Source organism: Cornus florida, unplaced genomic scaffold, assembly GCF_030987335.1.
Source record: "Cornus florida cultivar Cherokee Brave unplaced genomic scaffold, ASM3098733v1 CherokeeBrave_3.0.0_Hap2_Chr01, whole genome shotgun sequence".
Lineage (NCBI taxonomy): Eukaryota > Viridiplantae > Streptophyta > Magnoliopsida > Cornales > Cornaceae > Cornus > Cornus florida.
The window spans coordinates 52,655,949-52,673,308 of NW_026775571.1; the positions used below are offsets into that span (position 1 = coordinate 52,655,949).

The window sequence follows — 17,360 nt, forward strand, 5'->3', positions numbered from 1 at the left end:
CATAATTAATTTAAGAAATAATAATAATCAAGAGAAGAATTTGCTTCTTTAAAGCTTTGTATCTCATTCTCCAATAAACATGCTAGAAAATCAGGAAAAAAAGATTTAGACGTTCTATCCTTCTTACTACCTCTAAGCTCATCTTTGTTTTCATTGTATGATTATGCACAAGAAAATGATATGCAATACTATTATGAGCATAAACTATCAAATGGTTTATGTAACGATCCACTCCATCATATGGTATGATATTATCCGCTTTGGGCCCGAGCCCGTATGATTTTATTCTTGAGTTTTATCCCAGAAGGCTTTCATACCAATTGGAGATAACACCACCACATAAAAATACTTCACATTTCATTTCCCTAAGCGATGTAGGACTGTGTACCTGTAGCTCGCCTGGTGTGGTAGCCTGTCGGTTCCTCTTGCACCCGCCCACGGCACACCCACCCACAAAGTTGCCACATTTTAAGTCTCACTTTAACTTTCTTAGGAGTAGAAACTGCAACCTTAGTTAGACACCCCCACACTTTTAAGAATTTATAGAAAGGTTTTTGACCTTTCCATAATTCATATGATGTCACATTAGTTTAAGGTATTTTATTGAGAACATAATTTGCGAAAAGCAAAACTTCCCCCCACAAATTATGAATTAAACTCGAATTTATCAATATAACATGCATCATGTCTTCATGAATGATATCATGTTCTAAATAAATATTAGCACAAGTGTTTTGATCTTTTGGTTAAGTTGATTCTCAACCTCATTTTTTTAATGTTTAAAACATTTCTAAGGTTTTATATTTGCTTCATAGCAAATATACATAACAATATCTTATGCAATCATTGATAAAACTAACGAAGTACCATTTTCAACCTCTTGTTGATACAAATTTAAGATAATATATTATACTACATCATATTACAAAATTTAAATAATTCAACCAATATTGAATTATATAAATAATTTAATATTCTACTTATATAACATGCTTCAATTTCATACAATATTGACCACATCAATATTTAGCATATTATCATATAATAATGTATATAACATTATTTTATTATATCTCAATTATTAGTATAATCTCTACTTATTTATATCTTGAATAGAATCATATAATAAAATCTACGCAAGGAATGATTCTGTCTTAAGATTATTGAAAAATATATATGATTCAAATGATATTTAAGATATAACTAACCCTATACTAATATGCCATAAGATATTTTTAATATGGTAAAAATAATTAATTAAATATTCAACTAGATATTTAATTAAACATGCAAATTAAAATAAAATAATAATAATAATAAATAAAGAACCTGGACCGAGGCTAGTATTGGATATTATGTCCTTAAGACAGATTCGCACCACTATAGTGCTAACGGACTCAGTGGCGTCTATCTCCCAGGATACAACGGTCTACATCCACCAGTAGCAGCACTACAAACTCATGGATACGGCGAACCTCCTCTGTGTAATATTCTCTAATTCAAAAATGCATCTATACTATATAAATAATGAATTGGGTGCAATCCGGACCAAATGGTTCAGACCAACCTTAATATGGCTCGATGAAATTGGATTAGAGTCTAAGTGGCTCAGACCACTTGACGTATGGTTTGAACCCACTTGGGTTGGGTTCAAGTCTAAAGAGGGAGAAAGAAGAAAATGAAATGAACGATTTGCTAATGATCCAAAGGGAGGTATTTATAGGCAACAAGGTGCCTTTTCGGGTAAGTGCAACCCTTTGGAAAAAAACTAAAATGTAGTTTTTAAGCAAGATGGCTTTTCGGATTGGGTGTGTTTCTTCATCATTGGACACAACCATTTATATGTGTCCCTTCATCATTAGACACAACCATATATATATGTCTCTTCACACTGGACGCATCCACTCCAGTTGGTTGCAATGGTTCACATGGTGTCTGTTCACCAATAGACACATCCACTCCAATAGGTTGCAATGATTCACATGAATAGTTATGTCTGTTGGTTTTGAGTTACATCTTTTCATCCCATAACCAACCAGTAATCACACCTGTTCAGTCAAAGGCATCTATTGATGACTAATCAAACAATTTTCATTCACAATTTCTAACAAAACATTGAAATAAGAGGAAAAAATGAGACTGATATCATATGTTTCTATGATACCCCCCAATTCTAAGCATTGGTTGATCAGGTCCACATCCAAAAATTGGAGGATATCAAAATAATTAGGTAATAAACAAGCACAAAATGCAAGAGGATAAATAAGAAATAAATAATAAGCTGAAAAGAAATCTAATAAATGAATAATCCATCCATGAATAATTAATAAATCTCCACTCTCCAAAATACAACTCGAGAATCCTGTAAATCAAAGACCCCTAAATCTATAGCCCAAAAGAAATCCAATAATTCGAAATAAATAATTCTAAAGCCTAAAACATGAATAAATGTTATACTCTGAAATAAACTAGAAGAGTGGATGATGAACAACGTCTTTAAGCTGCTATGACCTCAACCATGCTCGGGAATCAAACACATATTCATGTAGCACATAGCTAGGCAACACATGCCTAAAAATAAAACCACTTGGCAAAACATGCCCAAGAATTAAACCGCATACCCCGACAACAACAAATCATGTCCCGGTAATGAATCCAAACGGTATAGGTGTGACTGCGTTTGTTAGTCAGCCCACTGTGGCTCCACCATATACAATACAACTTTAAAAAATGATAAATATCATTTAACATTGAAAGGAATAAATATGATTAATATCATTTATCACAGTGCACAATATAATCCCATTATGATTAATATCATTTAGCAAATATTTATCATGTATCTAATTCATCCTTTCATCTTTATTAATTTCAGTGTCACAAAGCACAATACAATTCCAATATGATTAGTATCATTTAACACACATATACCAAGTATTTAATTCATCATTTAAAATTTATCAACTTTTAGTGTGTCAAAAGTAATTCTGAAAGTAAGCCTAAAAATTATGGGAAAATAGAATGAAAAACATAATCAACAAAAACTACCAAATTTAAAATTTGAGAACAATCAGACTTCGTTTCAGCTTCCAACAAAAATCACAAAAATATTTCGATGTCTCTTAATAGATTAAAAAATACGGTTTTAGGCAACAAACTGACATGACCCACAAACTAAATCTAGTAGGTTTTTCTCAGTCGATCATTTCCATCCAGAAACCACTCCGATCTAGTCAAAAACGGAATTATCGAACTACTATTCAAAATTCGGTCCAGAATTCTCTCCTACATATCCGTAACAGTTGTACATAACAGATTAAATCATGCAATTACAATTAATCTAATATATACAAAGATTCAAATTCATCAAATAACAACAATTAATCAAACTAGGGTTTTCAAAACTAAGTTAACAATATCAAAAAATCAACGACATACATGTATGTATATATATATATATATATATAGGTTCAAATTCATTTTTGTCTTCCAAATTAATCATGTTTATACTATAGTTAATAACCCTATGATTTTGATATCTAAGGTGTGTGAGTTATACGCAACGGAATATTTAGAAAGTTTTGTATTTTTAGAAACAAATCTATGTCTTTCTAATCTTTACTTATTTTAGCAATTAAATAATTAATCACATGCACGATAAAATAAAGTAAAATAAGGGTTAGTTGATCAAAAACATCAACTGTTTGAGCAGGAAAAACCTCGTGGACTGTGTAGTCCAAAGAAAATCGATCCACTATATATAAAACAAGTACACTGAACTTTGACTCTGGCTCACACCCTATCGTTTTACCAAATACAAATAGCTAACAATCCTCTTGCTTTGCGTCGTCCCGTCCAACAGCAACTTGACCTTAAGGTTATGCTTAATCTTTGTAGATGGTAACAGGTAGATCAAACAATACTCCACGAATGTTTTGACCCTTTTCAAAGTATGATCGCTTTTATTTTTGTTCTTTAATATTTGAATTCGATGTACAAGTAAATCTATTTTTCTCTTATCGTTGTAGCTACAAGAATTTGATCACGATCAGGATTTGAACAACACTCTTAAACTCACCATGTGGTTATGTGTGTGTTCTAGAAAGACTTGCAGAGAAATCTCTTAGATTTTCTGCAAAAATAATCTTCCTAAGGCTTTTATGAATAATGAATTGATAGTGCAAAAGCCGATCATAAACCTAGATGATTATCAGGGTTCATATAGAATATTCAAAGACCTAAACCTTCAGAAAATATAGGAGATTTTGTGCATAGGACTTGGTACAATTCTAAACCAACTAGGCAGGAAAATCAAAACAAGAAACTGAAGTTACCTAACCCTGTCTGGGGTCTTGAACCAGTTCAAGGAAAACTGAACCGGTGCAAGATGGTCAGTGGTTTTTCAAAGGCAATTTTGAATGCCTTGAACCGGTTCCAAAGATTTTAAACCGGTTTAAGAAGACTAGTCTTGAATCCTGAAGGCTGAAGTTTGAAAAACATTGTTTTGGTAAGTTCTGAAAATATACCAAGTGTCCTAACCTTCTTAGATCTCTTCCTAAAGTGTTGTTCTTTCCTTTCTGAATGATCTCAATCATGATATCTTTGAACAACCTTCCAATTCCGTAGTCGCTGTCGATCCTGATATAGTAACTTATAGTTACAACTCCACTATGACTTGTTTTGTTACCAAAAATTGTCAATTACAAAATTTATATCTCACAATCTCCCCATTTGGCAATTTCGTGACAAAACCCTAAAAATATTTAAGTAATCTACCAAAGCAAAAAAGTAAATTACAATTTTTGTTCAAAGGAAAACACCAAATTTCTCTCTGTTCTCTTCTCTTCTTGGATAAACGATTTGACCTGATTTCCTGCACAATATCAAACAATCATGAAAGAAAAGGTGTTTAATATGAATAAGTGTGTAAATTTAAAAGAAACTCTTTTCTAAAAGAAGACAACTTCATAATAAAAAAATATAAAATATATATATATATATATTTATTTATTTTTCGTATTAAAAATCTATGTAAAGCGTAAAAGTGTATTGGTATGAAAATATATATATATATATATATATATATATATATATATATATATAATAAATAAAATAAAAATAAAAAATACGTTGAAATCGTAAAAGGTACAACGTTTAGGAATCAAAAGGTGTATAACAGCAGAAATTGGAAACTGAAAAGTCAAGTAACGAATTAGTTAAATAAATTAAGTGTTTTAAAATGTATATAAGAAAAATCTCACTATAATTTTATTCTTCTCACAAGGAGGTATATATACTATGCACATATTATACATATAAGGTAAGAATTAAGTTTACAAAGTCAGCTCTAATCAACTATGCTAATAATGCTAATTGATGAAAGGTAAACCCTAATCAATCACGTTAACACAATGATGTAAGGTTTCTGGAATTAATCAGTAATAAAAATCCAAAAATCTAAAATACGAAGTATAAAAATAAAAACGCTATTTACTTATCAATAAATAAATGGAAACACTATTTGACATTTTGGTACATTATTAGTATCTACAAAACTCAACATAACCAAAAATAAATAAATAAATAAATAGTATGAGTGTAGGTTTCCTGAAATTACTCAGTAATAAAAATATAAAATTAAAAACACTATTTAACATTTTGGTACATGATTAGTACTTACGGAACTCAACATAACAAAAATTTATTTTAAAAATGAATAGTATGAGTATAGGAGACAATGTATAATTATTGGTGTAATTCATACCTCGTCATGAGAACCAATTTACCATTGTAGTGTCCTCAATCCATGACATAACATAATATGTCTATGACTCCATAGAATTGAACGAACTTGACAATATAATAAAAGAACACTTTAAATTTAGTAAAATAAAGTAATAAAAATAATAAGATATTATATTAAAATTAACATCACATAAATTCAAGAACAGTGGCACAGAAGAAAGTACAGATTCGGGGTCAGCATGAAACAATTGGATGGATTTTCTTTGTTTTAATTTAAGCAACACATGTAATTTCAAGAATAACCATTCTTTTATTTTATTTTCTTTTTAATGCATACGTACTCTCCAATTCAAGCCAACTTTGGGCAAGTGAATTGAATTAAAAAAAAAAAAATGTCGATTTCATACCTTTGAAAAAATTGGGTTTTGATTTCCAATTTGTTGCACACTAATAAAAGATTTGTCTCCAATGAAAAGGGTTTGAAGGTAATTTAGGCTGTTGGAATGTCCGTCTACCTTTTATATGATGGAATCGATATATACTTTCAAGATCAAATCGACATATACTTTCAAGATCAAATCGACATATACTTTCAAGAGTCTTGCAGTTTAAAGAAGGAAAGAACGTAAAAAAAAATTATTAAAAAATATAATATATACAAAATAATTTAAATAGAGAACCAATGTATTTTAATCGGATATTATCTAAAGAAAAGGTGTTTAATATGAAAAAGAAGAGGCCTTTATAGGTATTCCAATTTTAAAGAAACTCTTCATAAAAACAGGCTACTTGGTAAGCAAAATATATAAATTATTTATTTTATATTAGGATAGGTGTTGAATTTTTTTTTTCACTCTCAAATGTTAGTAGTTAAGAAGGTAACCTTTGAAGTGTTTTATTTTTATATTTGAAATTCAAAGGTGTAAATGTGTATTGGCAGGGAATATTAAAAATATTGAAATGCTAAAAAGTGTGAATTCAAAAGGTGTATAATGTAAATTAAAAAATATGTATATATATATATATATATATATATATATATATTTACGATACAAAAATATTTATTATTTTAGAATAGATGAGGTGTTTGTGGTTAGAAAGTGTCTGTTACAAGAGTTTAATTATTTTACTATTATTATTTGAAAAGTCATGTTTCTTGAGAAAACAAAAAAATTAAATTCATGTTTTCTTTTTAAATTAAAAAAACTAATTTTAGTGTATATAAATATAGATATATTTAATACACATATTACACATAAAATATATATTAAAGTGATTGAATTAAATACCATTTTTATTCTAAATGCAACTCTAAAGAGTTTCTTAGTTTCTCAATATTCTTATCCTAAATCATAAATACTTTGGAGAGAATTAGGCAATGTAAAGAACCTACAAAAGAATAATATATATATATTTTTTTATGGTAAAACAAACACACAAACACACACACTTTTTGTGCCCACGCCGGAGCTCAAACCCCTCCCCTCTTCTTTGAAGATGGGGAGGTTATACCATGGGACTAGAGAATTAAACGAGACAAAAAAGCAACATGGAACAATAAAAACATTAAATACAAAAAGAAGATGTATAGAGGCTTTAGATTGTTGGGATCACAATGTAGTTAGACAAAAATGATTTGTTATAACCTAATATAAATAGTACAAATAAAGTATTATAAAATAATAATAGTCCAGTAAAATATCAATAATAGCATATTAAAATAAGAGAGAGTAAGAAATTTACTTCTGACACTTTGAGAGTCAGGACCATGAAAGACTCCAAAATTGTCAAGTTGAAGAACATTGATCAAGTCTTCCATTGCCATGTTGCCTATAAATTCATATATATATAAAACATATATTGTTTTTATTAGACTACTATTCTATTTATGGGTTACTACACACCTATCCATGAAATGATGTGTCTATTCAACTACAAGAAGTTTACAAGAAGTTTTTACCGTTAACTTTCTTCATAACCGTTCGTATTTCTTTCAAACCTTTCATCAATAGATTTTTAAAAACTTTATTTTGTTGAAAATCAATTTGATGCATGTTAATAAAAAAATGTGTCTTCAACAAAAGGGGTTCAAGATAACCGTGAATAAAACCTCTACTAAATTTTTGCATAGAAACATAGAGAGAGAGTAAGAGTGTAAATTAAGGAATTGAAATATCGTACTTTTTTTTTTAAAAATAATAATAAATAGAGAAGTGATATATTTTAACTGACATAAACTTTTCATGAAGGAAAAGGTGTTTAATATGAATAAGTGTGTAAAAGAAACTCTTTTCTAAAAGAAGACAACTTGGTAAGCAAAAAATATATAAAAAAAAAAATTATTTTTCATATTAAAAATCTATCTAAAGTGTAAAAGTGTATTGGTATGAACAAAAAAAAAAGAAAAAAAAGGAAAAGAAAAGTACAACGTTTAAGAATCAAAAGGTGTATAACAGCGAAAATTGAAAACTAAAAAGTCAAGTAATAAATTATTTAAATAAATTAAGTGTTTTAACAATGTATATGAATTTTAGAAAATGAATCCTCTTTTTATTAATAATATAGATATAGATATAAAAACTTCCCAAAAAAATTTTAAAGGGACAGTGGTGCCTATTTTTTTTTAGAAGACTTGCTATTTAAACATGTCTCACTCTTTCACAGGGTTGTGGGCCCTACCATCATGTATTGGTGGGACCCACATTCTCTTGAAATAGTCGAGTTATAATTATTACTTTTTACTTTTATTTTTAATATGAGATGTTGGGACACATAAAAAGGGTCACCAAACCCTTAGTCAAATTAAAAAATAACAATAAAGTGTTTTCCTAAAACATACCTTTGCTTCCGGACAATGATTGTTTTTGAAATTCCTGGTCATAGCTTGTTAAGTGAACAGTTACGCTTGCTTCCTGACATGATGGCAGCCTAGTGACTTGAAGTCAACGGCAGCATGCATGAGATATCTGCAACCCAGCCTTAAGCAATAAAAACATTCCTGATTCGTTATTTCTAACAGTAAAGTTGAGGGAAATGCACTTCATTACGTTACACAGAGGACTCAAACATGTCAAAATGGCTGGCTTTACAAATGACAATGTATTTTGCTCTAAAAAGTTCACATCCTGTACAACTACAAGGGTAATTTCCAGAAGCTGAAAATAATACGGCATAAAAGAATAAAGAATCAACTGAATGAAAACTCTACAGGTGATCCTGTCTGCTTCTAGATCATGTAAACTTTATCTCGTAATACCTTTCTATCCAATTTGAATATGGAGATCTTTTCATTCTTGTTTTAAAGAAAAATCCTGCTGTGTCATCCTACCTGAAAGAAGTCAATTCAATGATATGCTTCAAAAGATGAATATGTCAGCTACAAGATTCGTGATCAGTGGTTGATCATTTCTTCTACCTACTCTCTGTATTTGATTGACAGAAACTAAACTACAAAATCAACTCTAAGAAGACGGTGCTCCTTCATTATTTTCTTCAGCAGGCGTTGGAGATACGGATGATCCAGTTGCAGTGCTGTTTGTCACTAATGGGCTGTACCTTTTAAGCAGTCTGTCTTTGTTTTCCATCCACCATTCTTCTGCCTGCTGCTCAGCAAACCTTCGTTTGCTGTAGAATCGTCACAGTCAAAATCCACAAAAGGACGATAAGAGAAATATTAGGTAGAAAAGGCTACAATTGTTCCAAAAGAAATGGTTTCACCTTTTCTCATAGCAATAACATATGATTCATGAAAATTTTAAAATAATGCATGAATAACACACAATTTATTAACTACTAATGACAATGAGGGAAACACATAAGCATAAACAACTACAAGCATTTAGACAAGAATGACCAATTTATTCATGGCATTGGGAGAGGGAAATGAAAATTAATCTACTTATTGAATGCAGACTGTTCTAGAACTCTTTCTTGTTTACTTCTGCTTTTCATTGCCAACAAAAGGATACTCCTTATTTACAAGGACTGGGAATTTTGTCAAGAGGAAATTAATTAAATGAATGGAGTAATCTCTATTTCCTCCTATGACAATATCAATATCATGTTTTCTACATCACGACACACTAGCAAGCGATGGATGTTTCAGGACCTTCTCCTGGTGAATGAGAAGAAACAGTACAAAGCAAGGATTCTCTTATACTCTCCATTCTTAGTTTCTGTTTCTACTAGCTTTATGTGACCTCTCCTTGCTTCACCATAATTTCACTTCTATATATAAAAAGAAAGGTGATTACCAATTATGGTCCTTGTTAATCAAGGGTGCTGGGAAAGACAGACTGGATACAGATCTAACCTTTGGCATTATCTGCAAAAAGTGGCTACTCTCAAGATTCGAATTTAGGTTCTCCCATTTGAGAGCCCAAGTATTTTACTGCTGCCATATATCTGAGAAAGAAATTCATAGGGAAAAAATCATAGGCATGACAATAGGGAGCAACCCAAGGTTGTGCAAGTGCGAAGGTCGTAACTATTTGAAACCTTCTCTTAAGAGTTGATAGTCAAAAAATTTGGTTGGTAGCACATCATGTTAGCTATCACCCAAGTTTCTGAAATTCTTCTTCTCTTTTCTTTTCTTTTCTTTTTCTTTTGACCCGGCAAATAACATACACTGTTTGTCCCTATAGGGACTTGAACCCTCAACCTTCCACTTTGGAAGGTGGAAGGTAGAGGAGATACAATTTTAGCTTCATTCATATATGTCTAGATTAAGAAATCCAAGAAGATGTTAACAATTTCACTTTCTTAATTCCTATAATTTGAGAATAATAGATACTTTTTGGAGTCATTGTTAATAATCCATTGAATGACAAGGGACCAGATTTTTTTTCACAGGCCAGTCTGTTGATAAAAAAATTTAATAATCAGGGTTAGAAAACATGAAAACAAGTGCAGGTGTATGAATGTAAGCTGGCTAGCAATTTCCTTTATTCCTTTTTTCCTATATGAGGAAAAATTACAGTTTAGATGATGGGAAAGAGCGTGCAGATAAGATCTGGGTGTTCAGTTTTCTGCAGTGAGTTCAAAACTTAGAAGAAAATAAATCTTGGAGCCCTGTAATGTGAATTCCATTATGGTACGTTTTGATCAGAAACAGGTAAGGTTCCTCACCTATAGGAATTGGGATAAAAAATCCTCAATAGTCAAACATCAGTTACCTATGAGCAATAGATGTATCTTGGTTTTGGTTCAATTATGGCCAAAGGAACCTACATGCGATTCTAATTGGCAGCTTTTGGGATGAAAAACAAGATAACAAAAGAAGAAGTTTTGGGTTTTGGCTTACTCAAACCGAGAGCCAAGAGCTATATTTATATACAAGAATAGGGTACAAAGAAAGGAAACCAAATAAAAGAAAAACATGAAATATGTCAAAATCTACGTAATCCCATGATTATGGGGATCTTATCTACATGATCCCATGATAATAGGGATCTTACATAAAACACCTAATAAAAGGCTAAAAACAGCTAATAAAAATAAAAATATTAATAATACAGATATTTCAACACTCCCCCTCAAGCTGGAGTGAAGATATCAATCAAGCCCAGCTTGGTGATCAAGGAATGAAGCAAAGATGGACCAACAGATTTGGTGAACATATTTGCTGACTGCTTAGAGGACCGAACAAAGCACGGCTTGATAATTCCCGAATGAACCTTTTCTCTGATAAAATGAATGTCCACCTCTATATGTTTAGTCCTCTCATGAAGAACAAAATCTGAAGCAAGCATGATGGCTAACTTATTATCACAAAACAAGTATGGGGACTATTTTTCACTTAGCCCTAGCTCCTCCAAGAAGATCGAAGCCAAAGAATCTCACAAGTACCCCGGACCATGGCACGATACTCAGCCTCTGCTGAAGATCTCAAAACTACTAGTTGCTTCTTACTTTTCCAGGATATAAGATGATCTCCATAGAAAGTATAGAAGCCAGATGTGGAACGTTTGTCAGTCTTGGACCCAACATTGTGACGACCGTGTCATCTTTTTTTTTTTTTTTCCGCGTTTGTTTTTATTTTATTTCTTTTTCGGCTTCGGGTCAGGGTCATGTGGGCCCAAGATCGAGTCAAGTGCTTGGGGATGACTCCCGACACTTCATTCACTCCATACTTGGGTGTTCCTGTTTCTGTTCCTACTCCCATGTATTGTAATAACAAGAGTCCAATTTAGATTGCACAGAAGTCCGTCTTCCATGAGCATACAAAGCACATGGATATTGATTGTCATGTTGTGCGCCATCACCTTCAGCTTCGCAGCATCTCTCTACCATTGGCTGACTTCTTCACAAAGACTCCTACTATTATGCATTTTCATTTTTTTCTAGGAAAACTTTCAATGCTTCTTACTGTCACATTGTGAGTTTGAGGGGGCTGTTAGGGAGTTTATTTTATTCTTTATTCTTAGGATAGTTTAGTCTTTTCCCTATTCTTCATTCTTAGGGTAATATTCTTGTATTTTAATTTGATATAGCTTGTATAACAGAACTTATTCAAGCCTCTTATTGCACAAAGCTTCACAATAACATCCAATACACACACCATAGATCACAATGTCTAGGCTTATACTAGTGAACATACTATCTAATGTGTATGGGTATATTCATAGCATCTCTTGTGTGTTCAGGTGCTTGGGAACATATATTCTAAAAGTTAAGGAAAACACTACCAAAAGGATAATAAATAAAAGAAAAGAACAGACGAGGAATAACATAAATACCTGAATCTTACTCTCTTGAAAATCTTGGTACCATTTTGAAGTTGAAGGAGAGTTACATAGACACCGGGTTCAAATTGTTCGATAACTTCTCTTTGTCCCTCATTCTTTGTAGATTTAGGTGATCTTGAGCCACTTTCTGTGCTTTGTTGAGTTAGATCTTCTCTAACATCAGATAACCTACTGCTATGCTGCGGAATACTCTGACCATTCTGTGACAGGGCTCTAACTCCTGCAGCATCAGCGTGATCATCCATCCAAGAATACCGCCTCCTAGTAGACTCAACAACTGAGGAAGTTTTATCAGGCCGATCTTGTAGATCAGCCACCAAGTGTGCTGGCAAGGAAGAATGAGATTCAGATGCTTGAGCTCCATTTGTATTTAGAAAAGCATCAACTTGAGCATTCATGGTTTTAAAGGTTTCACTATTCAAAATCTCAGGAGGCAACTTCTCTGTCATTTCCTTCAACTGAATAGCATGAAAATAAGTAAGAATGCAGTCTCATTAGAATAATACCAGATTACAGAAGCACTAATAAGAAGAGAGCCATTATTCATCTTACATGGATGTTTTGACACCATAAATGAATCATGTAATATGGGTTCTGTTAAACAAATGATAAACCCTTAACATAATATTTTCCCAAGAAAATCTATGGAAATATTTTAAGCCTACACCAGCAGCAAAGCTTATAAGAATTATGTATTTCTCTAGTTAAGCAAGCACATAGGCTAGAATGCAACTGCAAAAGTAAATTCCCGGATTATGCATTTCGTTAAGCAAGCACACAAGCAAGAATGCAACTGCAAAAGCAAATATATCCAGAACTGATGAACAAATTAGCAAAAGGGACAAGGGTAAATGATTTCTCTGCCTTGGGTTCTCTTGTCAAACAAAAGAACTTATTATGTTTATTGTTTAAACCATAATAATCAGACATTACTCAGAAAACTACCCTATTCCTGGTTCAACTATGGTGTCACATGGTTGAAGCATGACCATGTGAATTTTTAGTAGGTCTATTTTTAGTAACAAATATTCTAAATTTTTGTTATTGTTCCTTCTTTGGAATATGATTTTAAAGTTTGTCTTAACTAAATCCAAAGAATATTCGTGATATTGAAATTTTAATTAGACCCAACGAGATGGGTTAGTTGAGAGAATTTTATTAATGTCATTGTGTCTGATGTATTTTTAGTAAGGTCGGTAAAACTTATAGCATACTTGGTGATGCTTTGATATATAAAATTTATGAGGAGAAGAAATGGTACTGGTGGTAAAAATGGAGTTACAGAAAGTAGGAGGATTTTAATTTGAGTAGGAAAAATTGTGCTGGAAAATATAAATATAAAAAACAGCGAACTTAAAATAGTAAGAAAAAATAGTTAGTGTTGACATGGTGGTAGAAATTATGAATCATAGGAAGTAGATGATTTTTTTTTTTTTTTCAAAAAAATAAAAAATATATATCAAAAAGAAAAAAAAATGTTATTTGAATATATGATTTGTGAAATTATTTATTGTGTTAGAGAAATTGTCGTTTATGCTTGTTAATTGATAAGGAGCATATATAATATTTGTGATTAGCTGAAATAAAGACAAGTATAAATCCTGATGTGACATAAAGTGAAATTGAGAGGGATATCTTCAAGCAGTGGGATATTGAACAAATTGTGATAATGAAATTGTAGATGTGTCAACCAATGTAGTTTTGGTCATGACCCAGCAAGATTAATGGACCACACCAAACTTGGTCGGGTTAACAAGGACTTGGCAATTCTAATCCTAGAGTGTAACAGACTATCCAAAACCACCAAATGGCCAGGGGCACTAGTCCCTGGTCCAGTTGGATTTTATAATCTAGCTTCAGAGCCACACCTCTTGAAAACAATATAACATCCCCAAATTAGAGATGCAAATCAGGTTTAAAATCCTTGTGTGAGAAAGCTAAAAGTAGAAGAATATCTATTTTCTTTCCTTTCTCTTACTTTTGTTATATTTCTTCTTATTTTTTGCCATGCCAGAGGCCAGAACCATAAACAGGTCATTTTTTTCCTTTTTGTACATCATAATATCACTGAACTTGTGCTTTTAGAAGAAAAGCCACACAATTTGTTTGGCTGTTTTCACATCTGCAAATTGGTAGCTCGTGTTGAAGCAGTTCCATCTCTTCTTAACACAGTAATTTCTTACAAGACATTTTATTTACGATATAGAAAATGCACCTACAAATGCAATTCGCAAAAAAAAATTACTTGCATATAGTGTATTTAGATGCAATAGTTATAAATTCCATTTCCAATAATAGAATGTATATCACTTAGTGGTGAAAAGAATTCCATGAAATTGCTGGAAAAAAAATATATATATATAAACATTAAGAATACCTGAGTAGTTATGGACTCAAAAACTTCCTTTGCAACTGTACACTTGGAAGATTCCTTTGAGGCCAACCAAGCAGCTTCTTGGGCATTTTCCTGTAATTTTTGAATTTGCTTGTCTTGGATTTCACACTTCTGCTTCAAACTCCTAACCTAAAGTCAATAAAATGAAAAATAAACATATGCCAAAGAATCAATAGAAGGATGCAACCAGCTTTATAGTATAGCAAAAGGGAATAGTACGGTACTTGGTTTTGCAATTTCATCACTTCTTGGCTCAGAAGCTCATTCGTCTTCTTAAGACCATCAAGGATACCCCTAGAAAATATTGGAGAGGCTGACCGTGGAGGACTCGGCCTCCTCGAGTATGGTGAAGCAGGTCTTGAGTAAGCTGCAGGCTGAGGCTGAGGCGTTATCATAGCAGGCTTGAAAGCATATTGAAGAGCACTTAGTGAACTTGGGAATGCAATATCTTTTAGTTGTAAAAGTGATGGAACTTGGGATGCTCGGACTATAGAATAAGAATCAGATTTGGTCCCAGGATTTGCTGACTTGACCTCAAGGTACTTGACTGGTTCTGTGGAGGGAGAGAGCAAAACTCTTGAAGTCCTTGTCATTACCTTGTCCAATTTCTCCCTACCATCTATCGATTGACGAGGTGTGGTAACTTTCCTATTAAAGTTAGGAGCACTACCAGCCTCAGAAGCTTTTAGTTTTGCATAGCAAGAGTCACAGACACGATGTGGTTTGCCTGGAGTTGGAGCCAGCGCTGCTTTCAAAGCTTTCTTGGAACTGCAAGCATGGCAATGCACCAGTCCACAGTTATAACAGTTGTGCCTCTTTCTAGTGAAACCAAATGCTTGCCGACAACCAGAGCAAATTGATTGGTCTGCTCCAGAAACCCACTTATGAATGCATATACTTGCAGTGTAATTTGAGCCACATGATATATTTTTCACATGCCTATCTTTTAGTGCTTCGACCAATGTAGGAATCTTACGATCTTCGGTGTCCCCATGTCCCAATCTTCCATTAGCACCTCTTCCCCAAGTAAATACTTCACTTCTAGATGTCAGGACAGCAACATGATATGCACCACATGATATTTCTTCAACAAACTCACCTACCAATCTATCCTGTACTAAGCACGGTAATTTTCCATCAGACTGGGGATTTCCCAGCTGACCATGTGCAGCACTCCCCATAGTGAAGACATGACCAGAAGTAGTAAGGGCAACAGTAATACTATGTCCCAGAGCAATCTGTTGGAAGTTGTAGTCAATAAGTGCAGAGATGCAAGTTGGAAGCAGATAAGTTTCCTTGTTTCCATGACCCAATCGATTTTTATCACCATCACCCCAGGTAAACAACTTTCTAGATGAAACATTTGAACCTAACTGATTCATAACCTCAACAATAGCGGCAGTGTGCCACACTCCACATGCAACCTTGATGGTCTTTAGTCCACTCAATAATTGGACTTCCTTAGGATAAGAAACACTTTCTCGATCACCATGGCCCAAAACACCAAATGTTCCGTCACCAAATGTAAACAGCTTTCCGTTAGAAGTTGACAGGGCTGAATGCCATGTGCCACATGCAATAGATAACACCTGAAGTCCTTCTATAGGACCAGAGACTCTTTTTGGTATCCAGTGGCTAACATCAGTGCCATGACCAAGAAGTCCAGCATTATGGGTACCATCGCCCCAGGTATACAAGTCACCAGATGTTGATACAGCACATGTATGATACTCACCACATGCAACAAAATCTACATTAGTAACTGCCAGAAATTCAATAAGATGTGGACGACTAAAGTCTTTTTCAATTCCATGACCAAGTCTACCCCCAGATTCCTCTCCCCAGGTGAAAACTTCACCTTGCCTAGTAACAAGAGCAACATGTCGAAAACCACAAGCAATCTGCTGAACATCAAGAACTACATTTGACTCTAAGGGTTTAGGAATCAGCACATCAGTTTTTATAGGAAATGAACCCCCAGATCCATCAGTTGAAACCACATCACACCAAATTTCCCCCCAGACATAAACATCACCCAATGATTCTATGTCATCTGGTCCAGAACCATGACTTGAACAACTTGGAGTGCTTGAAACACTAATCCGGAAACCATCTCCAACACTTGTTCTTCCTTGCATATTTGCACGTCCAGACCCCACATCTGAGCCTGGCAAACTCAAAGAAGATTCACTGGAATAAGAATCAACAGAAGCCCTACCACGGGTAATGCTTGAAGTGAACTCTATTGTTGTACCAAATCGACGACTACTTTGACTGAAATCACTAGCAGCATCATTTAACTGCAATAAAACCATATAAACAGCTGCTTTACACAGTTGGAAAATTTACCACCACTAAGAATGTTCGTCTTGGAGATGGCAAACAAATGAATCGCACAATACAGTAAATTACCATAAACTTTGTCCCCACTTAAATGGATGAGTGCATAAATTATTTATTATACTATGTTGCAA

General features: G+C 33.0%; 1 protein-coding gene across 1 annotated transcript in view; it reads right to left on the minus strand.

The window, feature by feature from the left end:
- Positions 1-8,769: 8,769 nt before the first annotated feature.
- Positions 8,770-17,360, minus strand: part of LOC132296939 (PH, RCC1 and FYVE domains-containing protein 1-like) — a 49,871-nt gene continuing 41,280 nt past the window's right edge. The window contains exons 6-9 of the mRNA XM_059794880.1: positions 15,111-17,186; positions 14,869-15,015; positions 12,483-12,949; positions 8,770-9,369 (exon numbers count right to left, since the gene is read on the minus strand). Of these exons, the coding sequence (XP_059650863.1) occupies positions 9,207-9,369; positions 12,483-12,949; positions 14,869-15,015; positions 15,111-17,186 (2,853 nt within the window). The 3' untranslated portion in view covers positions 8,770-9,206. The remainder of the gene's footprint in view (positions 9,370-12,482; positions 12,950-14,868; positions 15,016-15,110; positions 17,187-17,360) is intronic.